We start from the raw sequence: 20,717 nt of genomic DNA on the forward strand, positions 1-20,717 counted from the left end.
GCTCTCTCTGAGCAGCCTTTGATCAAACAAAGTGTTAACACTTATTAATCATTGTGAGTCTTAAAGGTTTCCTCTTGTAAGTAGACTTGTGGCTTAAGTCTCTACTTTTYATGCGACTAAAAGTTTCAGCTCCGTTGAACTTTGCCTCCCCTCCCATCCCTCTGGCACCCTGAGCTCTTCTTCTTCTCCTCCCCCCCTCGGCTTTTTTGTGTTTTAAATTTTTACGACGGGTCTGGTTTCTTTCCGCTTTGTCGTCATTCCTGAACTTCCTGACTTGTAGCATGTCGTAGTAGTTTCTACTTGTGTGTGCACGGCTCTCCAAAAAAAACTAATTTTCAGTTTGCCAATCATCTGTAAAAAAAACAACAAAAAAAAACAAAAAACAAAGTCTTATCAGTGTTATTTGTCTCCCAAAATAAGTTTAATAATAAGTTTAATAAGTTTTCGATAACGTGCTCGGATAAGAAGTGCAGCAGCAGTCCCCAGGAGAACACCAGGTTTGCTCCCTGAAAACAACTCAAATCGCAAAAAAAAAAAAAAAAAAGTTAAAAATCTGCAAATGTATCAAAGCGATCTCTTAGTTATGCTCTATTACTTACTATTAGTATTGCTTTCCTTTTTTTTAATTTTTATCTAGAAGAGAATTGTGAAGCCAAACTTAAAATTACAAGCTTAAAAGTTAAATTCCTGTCGACCTCGGCACCAAATCATCCGTGATGCTTGGATCCCGCCTCTCAGCCTCTGTACATACACCAACTCCCAGGTAGTGGCCAGTGTCAGTCCGTGCATTTGTGCAAACATTAAAAAAACAAACAAAAAAACTTGCTTACTGGATAAAAACAAGCAAAAATGTACAACTTTTGTACGGGTAGTTCCTGCAGGAGTACTTATTTTTCCGTTTGGTGTTGCACCGTAAGAAGGACGTGAGGGGGGAGATACGGGAGAGAAATAAGAGAGAGAGAGAAATGAGAGAGAGAGAGAAATAAGAGAGAGAGAGAACAGCTCATTGCTTAAAACACTGCAATACTCAGAGTTAGGCTGTTGTTAGGCTGTTCTTTCTGCTTCTACAGCTAACATAAACCCAAACTTTCTTACCCCACTGTCACGTATGTGTATGAAACTAAAGATGCGATTAGAAGTGAAGAAGTTGCTGGGTTGCGAGAGTTAAACGAGGTGATGAAGCTGCTCAGACACAGCCTGAGGAGGAGGAAGAGGATGATGATGAAACGTTCCCCTCGTTGGGAAAAACTTCTAAAATGAAGTTTTGTCTATTTCAGCACCAACAAACATGACCACTTCTTCATTTTCTGTTCAGCTTCCTGAATTGAAACTTCTCCAACCCATCTAACTCTTTTTTCCCCCCCTTCTTTTTAAAATAATTTTTATTTCTCAAAGTTTTTTTATTTTATTTGAAATGTAAAAAAAAGGGCATTTACTTATTTAATTTTTTTTAAACCAGCATTTATTGGTGTTGCACGTTTTGTTTTTGCACATTAACTCGCATCTATAGCAAGGTCAGGTAACAGCAGGATTATATCCGAGCTTCAGGAACAAGAACGAGAGCACATATCAGAGCTACACTGGATGAAAAGATGAAAGGGACGACGTGGAGAAAGGGTTTTTTTGTTTTTGTTGTTGGTGAGGATGTTTGCTTGGTGCCTCCGTCTCTGCGCAGAAGGGCGTAGTTAAACTCTGGCCTACCAACCAGCAGTTTGCCCGCTGACACAAGAGCAGAAACGGAGGTGCCTGCGATAATTAAATCTCTGATCACAGGTCAGGAAACCTGCTGGTCAGGGAGTGCTTAAAGAACCCATCGTAGAATATAAACCGTGCGTCTATGCATTCATTAGGAGATGGCAGGGGGGAAAAGTGCTGCTTTTTCATATGGAATAACATCAGAGCAAACATTTTCACCCCAAGCGGGTAATTTTCAGAAGTATATTATTATGGATTATTTGTTTATCGTTTAAAAAAAAATGTACATATTAGTTTGCAGCTCTTTGCACATATTAATAAAAGGTTCAACTAACTGATCAAGTGAAGTCTGTGTGGTTTAGTTGTTCTGCTCATAATGAACCAAATGAAGGTTTGGCAGCCTGAACTGTGAGAGAGAGTTGAATGTAGGACCTGGGGTGTTTGGTTTTTGTCGTTTTTCACCATTTCTTTAAAAGGGACCTAAGATGTGACCCACTGCACCTTTTTTTGTTTTTTTTTCCGCATGGAGGCGAGTTACATTAGTGCTTCCTCTTTACCAGAAAGCGGTTCACGTGTCTGCTCTCGTCTTTTGAAGAGATATTTGCTAACGACGCACGGTGGCCAGGTGTCTGAAATCTTAATAAAAGGTTATTTTTATTAGTTTATTTAATCTAATATCAGGGAATATAACACATCGTAGCTATAGACTAAAATTATGATAGAACTCTTTAATGTGACTTTTTTTTTTTTTCCGTTGATGCCTTTCAAACAAAACTAGTCCTGATATCTCCATCAGCCCCCCTCTGACAGTATCTTTGGGATTCGTGCATTAAGAATAAAAGGACAAGACATGAACATTTTACCGCTGTACATTATTTGTCAGACTGGTTTCATTTTCATACTTATTTTGTAAATATCTATGTTGTACGGAGCTTGAACTAAACTGTAAATATGTTTACTGTATTTGTAATAATTATAATCCATCCGCTGTATAGCATAGATGTGTCATGCAGATATCCTAACTCTGTGTACGGTAATCTTGCACCACTGAACTGTTTAGTGAATGAGGCAACAATAAAAAAAGAAAATTGCAAACTGCATTAGCAGAATGTGTGATGTCTGCTTTGTTTTTGTTTTTTTCTTTGTCAAATGAAGTTTATTTGAACAGCACAGCTCAGCAACAATAAAGTTCAAATTGCTTTACATGATAACAAACGTAACACAAGAAGCAATTATGAAACAAGCAACAAACACTATTTTGTCAAATGCCGTCATCAAAATAAAGAAAACGTCTTCATTCTCAGCTTTGCATTTTTTTGAGACGATAATTTACTAGAATTTATGACTGAAAGAAAGTAATATGGAAAAAAATGGTAAACCAGATAAATCTGCAGCGCTTACTCAGAAATAGTTATGGTTGCTCCTTTTCGTTAAACTTGACTAAAAAGTGACCCATATTCTGATAACAGTCGCTCAAAAAATCCAAAATGGAAAACACTTAACCCTCCCAAAATAGGAATCTGAATTTATTTATTTCAGTAAGGCTAACATTCAGATCAATGTTTCGGATCAATAATGATTTACAGATTCTTTTTCTATCTCAGACTGCAGAACTTTGTTTCACTAAGATATTGCATATAGAAATATATATTTTACATCCCTCAAATACTTGAAAGCATGTTAATTTTGCCCATTGTGAAATCACTACTGGTACAATAATTTTCTGAAAGAGATTTTTCCTATCCTATCACTTTAAATAGCACCTAATAAAAACAACCCAGCTGAAGGTTGGATTGGTCATATTGGGTGCAACTAGATTATGCTACTGCAATAGAATAAGACTTTTTATTCATCTTTTCCAGGGAGGAAATAAAATAAGTCCACTTAAGTACGGGACAAATATAGCTCTGTTTGAGATTCTTTACATCTGAAGTCTTCAACCTTACTTATCCTGTTGTTCTGACAGTCTGGCTTAATCCAGAACACAGTGGATTTTTATGGTTGTTTTTCTTTTTTTAAGTCTAATGTAACAAAAGTATTATTGATTTCTGTGCACTTTCAGATGCGGTAAAACAAATTAATTTCTATGGTTAGCAAGATTTTATGTTTTTGCTGGGTGAACTACAGGTCCAGATTAACTCACTACATGACCTTCGCCATCAGTTGACGGAGCACCAGCCTGTCCCCTATCAAATGTCTGTTCATTTTTACTTAAATATTTTTCCATATCTCATCGAAAATCTTTTGAGACTCATTGTTCTGTTTCACAATAAAATACAAAAACAGCTAATTATTTTTACATTTGTAGCTTTGGGAGGGTCATTTGATGTGAGTTCATGACAACTTACTATAAGGACATAACATTGTCAGGTTATTAATCTTAATGTAACACCTTATAAGAATATTTTACACCACAATTATCTTTTATGTTTACTTGCATGAACAGTTTAAATAACTTTTTATTTTATTTATTTAGTTATTTTTTACAAAGTTTAAATAGTTTGGGGTTTATGGCATGGTTTACTGAATTCCCACTTAATGTATGTGGGATTTTTTTAAATTTATGTATAAAAATAAGAGTTAAATTAGTTTCAGTCAAGAGTTTAGAAATTAATGGAATTGTTTAATCACATGAAATTAAAACGTGAGCTGAGAGGCCGCCTTTCATTTTTTATTTATGTGCAAAACTTTGATTCTTTATTAGTATTTTTAAACAGGCGCACTTTAGCCAAGCCGTAAAGCTTCAATGTGGGTGTAACCAGTGCCATGTGTAACGCGATTGAGCACCGAACCAGCCAATAGGAGGCGGGATACCTCTGGTCAGCTTTGTGGACCAATTAGAATTCTCGGCCAATGTGCGTTGCGTCATCTAGGCGGCCTCTGATTGGTGAATACTGTATGTGGGTGTACGTAATCTGTTGGATCACGTTTGGAACAGAGGAAGGAGGAAGCAAGCACCGAGAGAGGAGAACCCGAGGAGAAGCAGCTCGACTCTCATTTTACCTCGTCTTACCTTCCACCTACTTTACCCGAGGAAAATCATGGCTCAGTAAGTTTTCTAAATACGCTGCACTTATTTTGGCAGTGGCACAACGATTGGTTGCTGTCGACGTTTATGCTTTAGATTGAGCAATTCCTTAGCCTGTTTTAAAAGGGGTAATTTTCTCTGTTGCAAAGTTTTAGTAGTTTTCTTGCCGAGTATCTAAAAAACTCTTGCCATAAGTACAAATAAATATTTGACATGACATTTAACATGTAAAACTACACGGATTAGTGACTCAGTAATAACATTGTACTCTGGGAATTGAAGTCATCTTGGACTCTGCTCTTTAGGCCCTTTATTTTAGTAAAAGAGCCAGGAAACCCATACCAAAGTGATGTAAACATTTTTTACTGTTCCAGTCTGATGCCAATCTGCCATCAGGTCCTGACATTATGTATTATAAGACTCCTCTTGATTTCAGAGCAGACATTGCACTCATTGGGTTGGCCGTCATGGGCCAAAACCTCATCATGAACATGAACGACCATGGCTTTGTGGCAAGTCCCTGATTTTCCTTTCTTTACATTTCTCCCTGGCACATCATGTTCTGCTGCTGCTGTGAGTTTTTTTTCTCCTCAGTAAGAGCAACATCTCTGCTCTGCAGGTCTGCGCTTACAACAGAACCGTCTCCAAGGTGCACGACTTCCTGCAGAACGAGGCAAAGGGCTCGAAGGTGGTTGGAGCCGAGTCCCTGGAGGACATGGTGTCCAAGCTGAAGAAGCCCAGGAGGATCATCCTGCTGGTTAAGGCTGGACAGGCAGTGGATGACTTCATTGATAAACTGGTTGGTGTTTTTCCACCAAAACATCAGAAAAAAAAAACAAAAAAAAACCATCATACTAAACTAAGAAGTATTGTATTCTTAAGAATCCAATTTTATGGTAACCTTGAATAAATATACCCATAATTTCTGCATATTTACACAGAGATTTGAAACGAAACAACCTACTTGAACAATTTTTAATTTAATTAGAGAAGGAGTAATTATTATATTATTATTTTTTGAGTTTAATTTAAAAAAAAAATCAAGTTAAGATTTAAGACAGTTGCTTTGATGTATAATTTCATATTCTGTTGGATTTAAAACCGAAAATCTGTAGAAAAGAAATCTGAAATCATCAGATCAGACTTCAAAAAGAACAGAAATTCAGTATCATGATTGGTGCATCTCTATTTTAAACTTTGGAGCATCATCACGTAAGCTGTTAGCAGTTATGAAATAATTTCATTTTTAAAAGCTCAGTATGCCTTCATTCTGATGACCTTAAATCCACTTCATATCCTTTTTTTTTTTTTTAACAGGTTCCTCTGTTACAAGCCGGAGACATCATTATCGACGGAGGCAACTCCGAGTACAGAGACACGACTGTGAGTCACAGAAGTTTGGCAGAAAGTTTTTTTTTTTTTGTTTCCCAGCATACATTTTCAAAGTTGCTCTTGTGTTTTGGTCACACAGCGGCGGTGTAAGAGCCTGAAAGAGAAGGGCTTGCTGTTCGTTGGGAGCGGAGTCAGCGGTGGAGAGGAGGGAGCTCGCTATGGCCCCTCGCTCATGCCTGGGGGACATAAGGAGGCCTGGTGGGTCCTAAAAAAAAAAATGACTGAAAGTTTCCCTTTTTTTTTTCTTTTGTGGTTAAAAGTTCATGTTTGCAATTAACTGGTTAAATATAAACATTTTGATGTTATTCATTTTTAAAGGCCGCATATCAAAGACATCTTCCAGAGCATTGCTGCTAAGGTTGGGACAGGAGAGCCCTGCTGTGACTGGGTGGGTGCAGCCGTTCCTTCTTTAAGCATTTAGGATCCAGCCGCTCCGGCTGCGCGCCGTCGGCTGACGGCGTTGTGCGTTTGTCGGGCAGGTCGGAGACGAGGGCGCGGGTCACTTTGTGAAAATGGTCCACAACGGCATCGAGTACGGAGACATGCAGCTGATCTGCGAGGCCTACCACCTGATGAAGGACGTCCTGGGGATGGATCACGACGAGATGGCGAAGGTGGGGTTCGGGAAGAGAGCGTCCGTCGACGTCTTTTCTCCCATCGTGTTAACTCCCTTCTGTTTTAAAACGGTCAGGCGTTCGACAGCTGGAACAAGACGGAGCTGGACTCCTTCCTGATCGAGATCACGGCCAACATCCTTAAATACAAGGACGCCGACGGGACGCACCTGTTGCCCAAGATCCGCGACAGCGCCGGACAGAAGGGCACGGGGAAATGGACGGCCATTTCAGCCCTGGAGTACGGCACACCCGTCACTTTAATCGGTAGGAGGAAATCAGAAACCAGGAAGTTTCTTGTTTCCCCTTTGTCTTCCTGCAGTTCTGGTTTCTTTCAGTAAACTCCACTCCTTGTAACGAAAAGGATTACGACACACCTGGTAGGATTACAGCGTCAGACAGTTATTGAAGAGTAAAGGTCAGACTTATTTCAAGTCTGACCGTTTGTTGGCTGTGATCGATATGAGGCTGCAGGTTAAGAAGATTGGAGGCTTTTCTGGCTGCTTGCTGCTCTCTAGTGACATAAGAAGGATTTGGTTTTGTTGTTTACTTGTGTATTGTTGTGATTATCACAGAAGGACATGAAGTAAGGCTAATGTAAAAAAAAAAAAGAGCGAGAAAGAACTCACTCTAGGACACACAACTGTAAGTAAAGCAGTTCAGAGACGAAAAGTTGATCTTTTGTAGCATGAACCGGCTCGTTACCAAACCCATCCAGGCTTTGTTAGGATTAGCTTTTTTTTTAATGCCGTTCGCTCTGCTGCTGTCGGCCGCCGCACACTAAACAGAGCTTCATTGTGTGAGAAGTATCCCAGCTTGTGTGGAGCAGCAGTATGCCTGGGCATGGGGGGATGATTTCAGAGGCCTCATCAGTTTTTCTCTTGCATCATCTAACTGGGCAGTTTGTTTTTCGCAAAGTCATGCTGACTACACAGAGTCTTTACAGTAGAAAAGGATTTTACTATTTATGTGGCAAACCTTAAGATTTCTGCGTTCTGTGACATGCCCACTTAAATAATGCTGAGTCATGCTGATTGTAATCTTAACAGTGCTCTGTTGATAAGATTGTGCTGCTTTACGTTGGCTCCGCTACGTTCGCTCTGAGAGATTTCAGGAAATCTAATCGTCTTCTGTCCCTGAATCCATATTCACCAGCCTTTTCTCTCCTCCTCCCTTCTTTCCTGTGTCTCAGGGGAGGCCGTCTTTGCCAGATGCCTCTCCTCTCTGAAGGAAGAGCGGGTCCAGGCCAGCCGCAGCCTCTCCGGCCCCCAGGGGGTCAAATTCGACGGCAACAAGGCCGCTTTCCTGGAGGACATTAGGAAGGTATAGTTGAACAGCACAGAATGTGCCAGGCAGGAGATTGTGCTTCTGAAATACATTATTATTTTTTCATTTATTTATTTATTTATTTATTTATTTGTCAATATTTGTTTAACTGTGACTCATGAGGACTCTGGTGTCCTTGCAGACGATTTGGATAACATGGAAGCGTTTTCAGGCTGGCAGTTAAGGGGTTAAATCAACAACAGTAATATTCAGTCAAAATTGTAGCATTTCTCAAATATTTAAAAACTTAATCAATTTAAAAATTTGTTTGTCTCAGTACATTGTTAGCTACCTGCAAAATCTGCTTTCCCCGATGGCCATTAAGGAGCTAAAATTGTGATGTATGTTAGATTTTATTGTGCTACAGCTTAAGTGAGAAAATAAAGTTTCACAAAATCATCAGCAGTTTTGGCTGCAGATGTATCTGCATGAAATCAGAACCTGATTAACACAAATGCTGCTCCAGAAACCTGGTAAACTACGGTAAAATAGCAACAGATTAAACGGAAACGTAACAAAACTATATTAACACTAATGAAGTTTTGTAAACATCATAACTTGGAGTTTACTGTTGCTGCTGACTGGAGGATTTTATTTGACCTAAAACGGAGAAGTTGAGTTTCGCTCTGCTGCAGTCGTTGAATCTCTATGAAAGTTCAGAAAGTTCAAACCAAATTAACTCAATAATTGCATAAAAATGGCTACATTTAGAAAAGTGAGGCACAATTTAATAGCGATATCAACGTTGCCGCTTCCCAAATTATTATGAAGGACAAGCAGGTTTATTAAAGTGTTCCAATATTGACGTTTTGGGGAACTCAACTCCTGTTGAGCATGGCAGATTTCCTGTCTTAAACCTGAGCTGGTGGAAGTGTGAGCTCCTGCATATCGCAGCAGACTGTGCTTCAGAATATTCTGCCCTGTTAAAAGCGATTGCTTTTGTTTCTGCAGGCTCTCTACGCCTCCAAGATCATTTCCTACGCGCAGGGCTTCATGCTGCTGCGGCAGGCGGCCAAAGAGTTCGGCTGGACGCTCAACTACGGCTCCATCGCCCTGATGTGGCGAGGAGGCTGCATCATCCGAAGGTGCTGCTCGACCTCGTTTCATCCTCATTTTGTGCATGTTTTAATAAAAGACACGGGGCTTCAGTAGAGCGTCTTTCTGCTGCCTGAGAAAAAAAGCTTTACTGCTGCGGTGTTGAGGAAGTTAAATCGGATCTTTTTTTGCTATTGTGGTGTCGTAATGTGTGAATTTTAGAGGAAGAAAGTGCAGCCTTTGCTTTACAGTCAGATGGAGTGAAGAATGATGACACAGTGGTTGCAGCGCTGGTTTTCTGATGGAAAGTGTTGCATCAATCTAAATCACATGCGACATCTCTCTGTCTTTCTCTGTCTCTCTCTCTCCAGTGTTTTCCTCGGCAAAATCAAAGAGGCGTTTGACCGAGACGCTGACCTGCAGAACTTGTTGCTGGACAATTTTTTCAGCAATGCTGTGCAAGACTGCCAGGTATGAGGAAGTGGGAAGTCGAGCAAACCCAAGCTTACAACACCCACATTGACAAAGTCTATTTCCTTCTTTGTACAAAGAAAAGCTGTGATGCAAAGCAGTGACCTGTTGCTGTAACGTTCAGCTGTCTGCTAAAATCTCTCGACATTTTGGGTCAAGTAAATTCAGTCCAAGTTGTTGGAAAACGAAGCCTGGCAGCTGATTTAAAATTGACCGAACCCGTTTTAATTTAGACAGATTCACATGTTTAGGACTCGCTGCAAATATAAAATCTGTTCTTCCTGATCAGATGTGCTGCATGTAAGCAGCTTGGATGAAGATGTCATTTTCTGGTTGTTTTTTGTTTACCTTCTGTCTGTAGGAGTCATGGCGCAGAACGGTCTGCGCCGGCGTCCAGCACGGCATCCCGATGCCCTGCTTCACCACGGCTCTGTCCTTCTACGACGGATACAGACACGACATGCTGCCTGCCAACCTGCTGCAGGTAAATATGGCGACGGCTGCTGGGAATCGGCTCCCACTGAGAGCAGAGGGTCCAGTCAAAGTCTGGATCTAAATTTAGCTGATCTGTGGCAAAGAATGTAGCTGCATAAAGCTGGTGGAGACGTACCCTAAAAGACCTGCAGATGTGTGTTTTTGCTTAATCAAGTCAGGAAAGCTGAATTCAAATAAACATTTTTTTTTTTGTATTTGATTAAAATATTTAAAAACTATAACTTCCCTTCCAGTTCAAGATAATGTACCAATGTGTTGATCTATCACATAAAACTACAATTAAACACACGTGGCTTTGTTGTCGTTTTCAGGCCCAGAGGGACTACTTTGGCGCTCACACATACGAGCTGCTTTCAAACCCCGGGCAGTACATCCACACCAACTGGACGGGCCACGGCGGAAACGTCTCCTCTTCCTCCTACAACGCTTAACAACCACCGTCACCTGGTGCAAAAAAAAGAAAAACAAACAAACCCCAACAACAAATAAGATGAGTAAAAGAGGACGTTGCTCGGAAAAGAAGAGCCCGTGTCCCACATTCCAGCTCCATGACCAACCTCAAGCTTCATCCTGACTTTTACTCTTCAGAGACCTCTTGCAGTTTTATTTATCAAGCCATGGGACCATAGCGCGTGCGTTGCCTTCCTACTTCTGATCTGTTCTGCTGTAGCTGCAGTCACACACACACACACAACAACCCGTTGGCCTCATCTGGACACCAGGCTAACGTCCATCAGTCGTGTTTGACCCAGCGTCGACACTGGATTAAGGTGAAGGGTTGCACTGATCTGTAAAAGGCTAAATAAAGATCTCAATCCCTTTATAATTAGCTTTGATGGTCCTTATGCCGTGTGAGCTGTGAACAAAGACTGAGGTTTGTTTGTGTGTAACTCTAAATTAGGAAACTCATTACAGACTCCGGTAGCCGCACAGAGACAAACAGACAACTGGAAACAAATGGAGGCATTTGAATGTAAGCTTTAACGACATTGACACATCAAGAGTCATGATATGCAAATTCTCTTCTTCAAGTTTGAAGCAAAATATATAAGCATAAATTTGGGGTAAAGTGTAATTTAAGTTGTTGTCCAGCAGGGGGACCTGGGGCTTCTTTAGGCTGCAGAGTAAAAAAAGCCTCTGAGGAAACTAATCACATTGTTTTTTTTAGATTTCATTGGAATTTAAACTACTTAAATTGTATTTGTTGCAAGACTGACTGCTACCAGAGACCCTTCATTCCATCAACAACCACTCCTTAAACACACTTAAACGATATGATTTATGGTATTTAGGGTAAATATTATCAAAGTATTTTCGAACCTGAGTGTGACAGTTTGGGTCAGATTACTAAAACTTTGAGTGGATTGGACGTTCCAACAGAAAAATGATCCAAAACAAATTTAAACCGAACGTCAAACATAAGCACCCAGTTCCCGTTTAAATTAATTTCAAGATGTTTGCCGTGTAATCATCAATCAAGAAGAAAAGTTCAAATTAAAACTCCAAAATTAAATCAACAATGTGAGAAAAAACACAAACATATAAAACTAAATCAGTCAACCGTCCCTTGACTCTTTGAACATCGTCAAGCTGATGGTCAGATTGGGTTTAAAAAAAAAAATCCTCCTTTTGTTCTAATGCAACAGCTTCTCTGGGAATACTGCGTTACGTCACCAGCTTCAATAATAGATGGAGCAAAGCAGCAGCTACTACACCCACCACAGGGAAGGATGCTGCATCTGCCAACACAGCTGTTGCCACACTCACTGGTAATCAGCAAACAAAGCTTCATTACTCCTCGTCTTACCTTGGGAGACTCTTACGTTGATGTTGGCATAACGTTCCCCTTCCCTCGCCATGAGACACTTCAGACCTTTATTCCGTGTTGAAGCTTATATCTTACAGTAAATACAGCAAGACTCGGTAACCAGGTGAGGGTCACTGGATAAACTTTTCGGCTCGTCTTCTTGCAGACCCCTGATGATTAGCAGCTGTTGCATCAGAGCTCAGTGAAGCCTTATGGAGGTGAAACTGTGACTCATCTGCATTGAAGAGGACAGGCACTAAAGAGAGGTGATGAATAATGGAGCAGGTGATTGCATCAATTTCCCTTTGTCCACACAATGGATGTGGAACCAGTCTGAACTAATTCAGCAGTGTGAAATTTGTATTATTTTTTTTAGGGTGAGGTCAATTTCTTGCATAATAGAGCTCTAAAAAGTACAATCTCCAACTAAAATGTCGGGGGTTTGTGATGTAAAACCCTTTCTCACAAGTAAAGTGACATTATCCTGTACAATTCAACTAAAAAACAAGCCAGTCTGTTATTTTAAATGCATTGTGAGCAGGTGTGCTCCATTTGTGTTTTGTAAGGCAGACAGAAACTGTCGAGCTGTGGGAATAACTATTTAAGAATCAGACAACAGACTAGGTACCTTAAACGTTATGAAAAACTGGAGTATAACTTTGACTAGACCTCTATGAAAACACAGAGTAACAAGTCTTTTATATGCAATTAATATTTCCACAAACCTACAGCTGTAGATCAGGCAGCCTTTGCGCGTGTGTGAGTACAAAGAGCTTGGAAGTGGACGTTCATGCTGCTGACGTCAACACCAGCTGTGTGAATCAGGCACCAAAACACACAGACTGTCATTAGGCCAAAAATATTTTCCATTTTGTATTTTCTAATCAGCTGTCACAATTTAATCATTTCTAAAGTCATTTAGATGCATTTCATTGGTACTCATGTTTCCATCTATGAGCCAAAGACTGTGATGTTATTTGGTCTCTAATGTATCCTTTGGTATGAGTGTGTGTGCATGACTGTTGTTAAGAAACAACTGATAACTAACATCATTATTACATTTAGTTAACGTTTTTCTTTTTGTTTCTATTTTTTCGGTGTTACCAGCAGTCTATTTCTAACTTTCTTAATGCGTTGAAAAAAGATCCATTGAAATAATCAAGGTGCAACAGCACAACCTGCTGGAGGAAGACTGTAGCTACACTCCAACTAGTCAAGTTGAGCACCTTATATTACACACATGTAGCTGCTGTCCTAGCAGAGCATAATAAATCCTTCCAGTCAGGAGGAATGGGGTCAAAGGTCCGGCAATCTACTGTGGAAGGATATTTAATCTGTCTCAAATTACTCATCTCTACCAAATGCAAAGATAAAACCAGAAGTTTAAACAAACTGAATACAAAAACAGCATATAATTGTTTGAGCAGATGAACGCGGCGACGCCTTCAAGCATCTGGAAATTGTTCCCAAGGATGAACCAGACCTGTGCAGCTGCATGATTGCTGATGTCTTAAGCAGTGCGCTCCAGATGTGCCTCCAATTAAATTAAATGTGTCAATTAACCTACCACAAGTTTCCAAAGCCATGACATAATCATCTGGGCTTTCCCCTCATTGGTGGTAATCGTCCTGATTTTGATGTCAATAAGTTAATAAATATTCACATATTCTTCCATTATTTGTGGTGGCAAGTATAAATAATTTTGACATAAATTAAGAGAAGTTTGGCTGATTTGACTAAAGGCAGAGAGAGAAAAAAAAGATCCATATCATAATGTACAAGTAGAAACAGCCTTGATAATCTGGAGGGAGGATTAACCACAGGGAAAGAAAAGATGGAATTCACCACATACCAGTTTAAAAACATTTAAGGTTACTTCTCAAGTTTAAATAAAACAAATCTATATTCTTTAACAATGTGCGCACAACCACTCTGATCATACTCCATCCCTCGCCGTCTCCAAGGAGACAGTGAACGATCATCAAATGCAAGGAACACGTGACGTCGGCCACCTTTCTATGCAAGCTTCCCGCTCAGGATAGAGTATCGCCTACTCTTCATCGTGGTTAGCGAGACCATACACATTAGAAACACATTTCTCAAGTCACAAACTATAGAAATGATCCCTGAAAGTATAGTCTTAACTCACCACAACTCCTCCACGTCTTCTAGTACTAACCCCCTACCCTTCTCAGTGACGGTGCAGACAACGCGTTGAAATCTCTACAGGTAATTAATGTAAAACTTAATACAAACCCCGTTTAGGTGGTTGTAGTTACAATAGTTACAAGTATAAAGTATCCTGTAGCAAATTATGTTTATTTACAAATTATGTTAATTTGCATAAAGTTGAGAAATTTACTTCTCAACTTCCAAAAAGTTAGCTACACATAAAACAGAAGCAGAACTCATAACTTAAATATAAATGCTATATTAAAATGGGGAAAACTGATATAAATAAGAGTTTATATATATATTTGTATTCTCTGGTTACCCATAAGGCATTGCGTGTTAATGTTCCACAGCTCAGATGCTACTATCCCACGTGGTAGAATATGCTAACGACAGACGCACTTTCCCCATATCACGATCTGCTACATGCAAACTGGGGGTCGCTGTTCAATGTGTGCGGTCTTCAGTGTTCCTAAATTAAGCCAAATAACAAAAAATGATAAATAGAAAGGCATATACGTGATGTATAATGCGATTAAAAACTCGTAGTCTGTAAGTCTCTTGCTCAAAATGGATAGTTCATTCCTCAAAAGCAAATATGCAAGTCAATGAAACTCAGTGTCATCTAAAAGAAAAGCCCTGGCATGTTTTGTGGAGAAGATAGTCAAATGGCTTTGTCATGTTTTCATGCAAAAATGTCAGACCTTGCTGACACTACCTGAAAATGCTAGAGTGCTACACTATTTGCACAGCCATTTAAAATATAGTTTAGTTACACAGTACTTAGTCAGGAGGACACTTATACTCCACTGCTCTGTCAAGGTCGTTTGCCCTACTGTGAAACAAAATAAGCACTTTTGCATGGTCACAATATTTTTTCTTTGATTAAAAAAATGTCTGCAAATACTTGTACATATTGCTCAGTTATCTTTATTTCCTCTAATGTTTATACTTTGTATGCTGTGCGTGCTTGAAAACCAAAGTAAAATGCCTTGACCTGCATACAAATGTTTCACATTTTTACTGCATTGTGCTCTATGCAGTTGTTTTTTCACAGCATTATGCATAAGCCAAGTACAAACTTTACAACAGAGAAAAGCTATACACAACTGTAAACAATATTAATCAAAGTTGAGGTTCACTGAGAGAAATGGCTCAACTTGGCAGACTTTTTAAAGAAATAAAACATAATGCATAATTTTGACAGATTTTGAAAGCTAGCTGAACAGTTTGGTATGTAATGATTCCAGCAATAAAATGACTTCTAGGGAATGACTATCCAGGATTCATAAGTATGGTTCATTTGGACCTACATAAGCAAATGATGTTATAAAAATGCAGATAATTTTATGGAAGCAGTTGATTCATGTCTGAACGCATTAAAAATTTGTTGGGAAATAATGAGACATATGGTGACTAAATGCTGTGGAAGTTGAATTAGTGATAAAAATAAAATAGATTCCAAGCAGAGAAATGCACCAAAGCAATTGAGGACTTTGTAGAACTGCATGACAGCTTAACCAATAGTTGGCGGGACACGACTCCTTTTCATTGCGACTTGTGACACAAGGTCAGAATATGAAAGATTTGATGGCGTACAATACAACATCTATTAAAATTATTGTTACTTCATCTGTTACAACCTGATCTTAGGTCAGATTCAAATATTTGAAGAAGTGGAGATATAGATTTTAATCATAAAAACAAACAAAAACCAAACACTTGAAATATAATTTTGTAGGTCATTAATCCATACACCAGTTTCACTTCCTAAAAAAAAAGAAAAAGTTGTAAATCTGAGGTCTTAAATGAAAATCACAGCACTGAATAAATAACTCTACAAAACTATCAGCTATCTCAAGTAAAAAGTAACATGCTTACCAAAACTGAGACCACATACAACTTAAAAAAAAAACTACTTTTTATTTTATATTGCAACACTAGCATCAATACACAAAGTGTGATTTTGCGCTCAGATCTTTATACTGAAAAATGCCAATACACTTCATCATGAAAGTAAACAGCTATCAACATATCCTGCTATGCAAATACAACTTTTGATCACATTAAATAATATAAGGTTTTATACTCGCATATAATAGTAACTTGTGAAGTATTTATGAACATGTTCAAGTGAGGTAGAATTGAACAGTTTTTGGAGGACAAAATGAATTTTTTTTCTAACAAGCATAATGACTTTGGTCCCAATGTGTCAAAACAAACAAATATGCGAATATAATTTTGATATCACTCTAGTTGAGTGGGTCGAATGTTTCTTGCTAATGAGGCGACGTAGATCCTTCCCAGAATTAAGGCGATTTCGGCTTCGTCGTCAAGCGTCGCCGACTCCAAACTGGGGCTCAGAAGAAAATCGGGCTTTTTCCAAATCCGACGACCCTAGACATGTGAATTAAAGTGTTGGCAGTTCAATTAAAGTCAAAAACAAGTCTTTGTCAAGAGGGTATTTTCCCTAGTTAAATTAAGTTTTATTTCACACTTCCCTTTGATTCACAAAACATAGAAAAATGCATTCGAAACCACTTCAAACACAAACTTTCAATGGGAACTATTCAAACATTCACCAGGAACATCTTCCAAACTTCAGCACTCTTTCAGTGTTTCCCCCCCTCCCGTCACACAGACTTCACAAACAAAGTCACATTTTCACACAAAGAGGGTGGTAACAAGGAGAAAATAAGACGAGCATTCACATCGCATTGGACAGCAAGAAGAGATCTACTAAAAGATACAGATATTCATAGCACTTGACAATTCAGTGTGATTTTTTTTTTTATATATATAAAGAATCAGGGATGGATAGAAAAACGATACGAGTAAGCAGAAAACTCAGGGATCTTGAGATGCAAGAAATGTCCTTGTGATGGTCACTGAGAACACACACGTACTTTGCTTCTTCCTCTCACACTCGCACAAAGCCACAGGTTCTTCTCACCTCTCCCAGGCATTTGTCTTTCAAAAAAAATATAAATAAAGCACAAACAGTTCTTGCTTTCCTTCCTTTTGCTCACTCTCATTCGGTCCAACACCAAATCCACTCATTGAGATCAAAAAGTGACAGGGGCAGACAAGATTTCTATATCCCGAAAATAGGAAAAAAAAAAAAAAAAAGAGGGGGAGGGGAGAGAAAAGAAAGGCAACACCCACCGTCTAACACTGTATACGCAGAGTGAAGCTGTGTTCTCGGATGATAAAGCATTTACACGTGGGAGGAGGGGAAGGGATACTGAGATCTGCCGAACATTGCAGCCAATGACGCGACTCCTCCCGGGAAATTGTGAAAGAGTTGGTGAACTGCGGAAGAAACGTTCATGAAGGCGTTTCCAAAGGAAAAGAAAAAATAAAACAAACCAAAGAAATACAATATGATGCAGAAATATATATAATTATCTCACAGCCAGCTTTCGACAGACTGCGGGGAGACCTCAACATACTCGTGCACGTTTATAAATAGTTATGGTTCATGCACGGCCGTCTCTTCGTAACATATTCTCACAAACGAAACTACGCAGGAGGATTCCACAAACTAAATGTTTTACCCATTCAATGCATGACTACAAAGTCAGTCACACAAGTAGAAATGTTCGCTTTTACTAAAATAAAAGGCAGTGTTTCTTTCTTAAATAAGATATAAGCCATTCCTTCCTGTAGGTATACTTACCAGATTTGCCTAACAGCAAGAGAAAACGTCAACTCTCACCTAGCTCTACATTCCCCAGCTAGAAGACTTAGACTCCATTGACGTGCCAAAGCCGGAGCTGAAGCCGCTGCTGGAGGCCGTGTTAGTGCCTCCGGCCCAGCCCAGGCTGGCTGAGCTGGGGCTGCTGTAGCTGGTGCTGGCAGAGCTATACGTCTGATCTCTGGTGGTTGAGGCTGTGCCTGCTGCTGTGGTCAAGCCCTGCTGGTTAGCCAGCATGCCCATCATCCCCCAGCTGCTCTGCAGTGCCGCCTGAGCTGCTGCCACCATGGCTGGGTTAAGGCCCAGAGCCCCAAAGTTAACCCCTCCACTACCGCTGCCTAGCCCCCCGCGATTACTGCCGTAGCCCTGACTGAACCCGCCAGCCCCAAACCGACCCCGATCCATCATTTGCCTACTGTTATTGTGTTTGGGCTCAGCGTTGGAGATGTGCACGCTGACGCCCTTGATGATCAGGTCCTCTCCGCACAGAGCCTGGGCGACCTAGGGAAGAACAAAAGGAGAACATTTAACACCGCAGGTTGTTGATTACTTCAGTCTATGGATGAGCAATACTATTCCAAACAGTTTGTGCTTTCTTCATTAATTCAATGCTTTGCAAAAGTATTCACCCCTCTCAAACGTTTCCGCATGACAACTGCAGACTTCAGTGTAATTTTAGGGACATTTGTGGTGATAAATCAACTATAAAGCAGCTCTTACTTTTAAAGGGGAAAGAAAATGTATGTACTTCATTTGTTTTTACAAAAAAATTATATGTAGTCAGAATTTGTCTTCTGTTTTTTGCTGCAGATACAGCGGCAAGTCTTTTCAGGTATGTCTTTACCAGCTTAAGACTGAAGTTTTAACCTATTCATCTCTGTAAAATAATTTGAGCTTAATACACACACACACATTTGTGCTTGTAAAATAAATAACATAAAAAATGTTTGAGAGGTATGAATGCTATCGATTCTTACTGTAACATCAGCTATCTTAAAATTTGAGTTAATATTCAGTGTAAGTGAAGAATAGCAGCTCTGACCTGATCATCAGCAAACGTGACAAATGCAAAGGCCCGGAAAGGTTTGGGAATGAAGACATCAGTGACTTCACCGTACTGCATGAAGTACTGCCTCAGATCGTCCGTCGTCATGTCCTCTGTGCAGCGGCCGACAAAGATTTTACGGCTCCGCATCGGTTCGTCGGGAGATGCCTGAGAAGAGAAAGAAGCCCAGCCAGGTTATAGATGGAGTGATTGATTGCCTTCAATCTGTTGTGATGACTTAAAAAGTGATTTTCAAAACTTCTAAACAGCTTTAACAAAGGAATGTGACTAAATCTCAACAGTGAAAGAAAACATCAAATTCTAATTTTCCAGAGTATTCTGCTATGGTGTCCAGCTTACCTTTGAGTTGGGAAGTTTGCAGTCACACCATCGTCCGTCAATCATGTGTCTCTGAGCAATGACTTTAGTTTGCGTCTCATAGTCTGCAAAGCGGACGAACCCAAAACCTTTTGAGTTGCCAGTTTTTGCATCTCTCTTCACCTGGAAACAGCAAAGAGTGAGAATGCCAGATTAATTTCCACTTTAAAGTTGCTATTCAGTCTAGTTAGAACTTAATATGAGGGGAAAAAACAGGAGCATTTAAAGTTAAATGAGACATCAGTACCTGTACCATAATGACCTCCCCAAAGGTGCTAAAGTAATCCTTCAGGTCTTGTTCTGTTGTTTTCCAAGGCAACCCGAGGACTATGAGGTCTGACGTTTTCTGAAAACCTCTTTTGATTTTAACAGCCGACGCCGCGTCGATTTCCTCCATCTTCCTTTTGTTATCTGCAAAGAACAAATAAGATTCTGGTGTAAGAAAAAACAAACAAAACAAAACAAAAAAACAACCACAAAAATCTAGTTAGACACACGGAGAGCAAAAAGTAAACATCTACAGAATCAACTATAAACCAACACCGTTTATTCTGTGCCATTATGTATATTTAATATTTAGCTATGTTTATTAATGATGCAGCTTCAGGTTAAATGCCATGATTTATTGACAGATTTGTAACAAATTTGTAAAAAAAAAAAAAAAAAAGTGTTACAAGCCACCTCCCGACTTTCTTAGAAAGCATTTGAACTCAAGAAATTTTTATTTTTTTGCAGATTCAGGAAATCCTGTTTGACTTTAGCTTTTCACCCAACAGTTTCATTTGTCCTTTAATGCCACAATACGGAGGTCAGAATGGTTCAGGTCTTACCTGTTTGACAGGACTTGATATTGTTTTTCTTTTTTTTTTTTAGCTCCTCTCACTTCTGGAGTTTTATTTTTACAAATACATTATTTCTTTAGGATTCATCTTCAGAACATATAACATCTTGTTTCATTTGAATGCTGGCTCTGACATTTGTCATACAAATCTGGGTGTATTGGAGCCTTTTCAAAAGTCACACCTCAAACCTTTAAGGGTGATGTATAATTAAAATCTTAACTTTGACAAACGGATTTGGTCAGTCGCATGGGGATCCATTTTTAAAGTTAGAACTCTGTTGTATTTGGAAGTCTTAAAACACTGCATCCACAGTTTAATTGCACCCCAATTTAATTGGTTCTTTTTATTGGCTCTTCTTCATCTTACAACTAAGTGATTTTAAACATGTTTTTGTTTACCAATGATGCACTGAATGGACAGGCACTTGTAGCTCTTAAGTTCTGGACCAAACTGCCCCTTATCTAAAAACAAATCATTACTGAATGGCTTTTAATACCTTAGGATAGCTAAGGTATTAGCTTAAGAGCTAATACCTTAGCTCTTAAGCTACCTTACCACCTTAGGTAAGGTATTACCTAAGAGCAAATACCTTAGCTCTTAGGTGCTAATACCTTAGCTAAGAAGCTAGCCTTAGCTAAGGTATTAGCTCCAACATGTTCAACCTTAGCTCCTAAGGTATTAGGAGCTAATACCTTAGGAGCTAAGGTATAAGCTCCTGAG

At 39.4% G+C, this 20,717-nt stretch overlaps 2 protein-coding genes across 4 annotated transcripts in view; one reads left to right on the top strand and one right to left on the bottom strand.

Annotated features, from left to right (window-relative positions):
- The first annotated feature begins 4,617 nt into the window (after positions 1-4,617).
- Positions 4,618-10,530, top strand: pgd (phosphogluconate dehydrogenase). The gene is made up of 13 exons (XM_008413411.2): positions 4,618-4,744; positions 5,160-5,235; positions 5,343-5,522; positions 6,041-6,106; positions 6,195-6,313; positions 6,434-6,503; positions 6,595-6,729; positions 6,807-6,996; positions 7,922-8,052; positions 9,007-9,140; positions 9,462-9,561; positions 9,923-10,045; positions 10,368-10,530. Exons 1-13 carry the CDS (start codon positions 4,737-4,739, stop codon positions 10,485-10,487), a joined length of 1,452 nt encoding a protein of 483 aa, XP_008411633.1. The 5' UTR covers positions 4,618-4,736; the 3' UTR covers positions 10,488-10,530.
- Positions 10,531-14,949: 4,419 nt separating this feature from the next.
- Positions 14,950-20,717, bottom strand: part of tardbpa (TAR DNA binding protein a) — a 7,319-nt gene continuing 1,551 nt past the window's right edge. The window contains exons 2-7 of one of the 3 annotated variants that reach the window (XR_534049.2): positions 19,403-19,566; positions 19,138-19,278; positions 18,775-18,945; positions 18,149-18,233; positions 17,201-17,347; positions 14,950-16,432 (exon numbers count right to left, since the gene is read on the bottom strand). Coding sequence is in view for 2 of the 3 variants with exons in the window: in XM_008413412.2 (XP_008411634.1) it covers positions 17,760-18,233; positions 18,775-18,945; positions 19,138-19,278; positions 19,403-19,566 (950 nt within the window). In the remaining variant the exon portion in view is untranslated. Of the gene's footprint in view, positions 16,433-16,484; positions 18,234-18,774; positions 18,946-19,137; positions 19,279-19,402; positions 19,567-20,717 lie in introns of those variants that run through there. The other 2 variants (XM_008413413.2, XM_008413412.2) reach the window with 2 other exon arrangements.

This window comes from Poecilia reticulata, linkage group LG7, assembly GCF_000633615.1.
Source record: "Poecilia reticulata strain Guanapo linkage group LG7, Guppy_female_1.0+MT, whole genome shotgun sequence".
NCBI lineage: Eukaryota > Metazoa > Chordata > Actinopteri > Cyprinodontiformes > Poeciliidae > Poecilia > Poecilia reticulata.

Bases quoted from the DNA above. Each gene is read 5' to 3' on its own strand.
- pgd (XM_008413411.2), top strand. The intron at 6,314-6,433 runs GTGGGTCCTAAA...TCATTTTTAAAG, and splicing joins GGGGGACATAAGGAGGCCTG to GCCGCATATCAAAGACATCT. The intron at 6,730-6,806 runs GTGGGGTTCGGG...TAAAACGGTCAG, and splicing joins ATCACGACGAGATGGCGAAG to GCGTTCGACAGCTGGAACAA.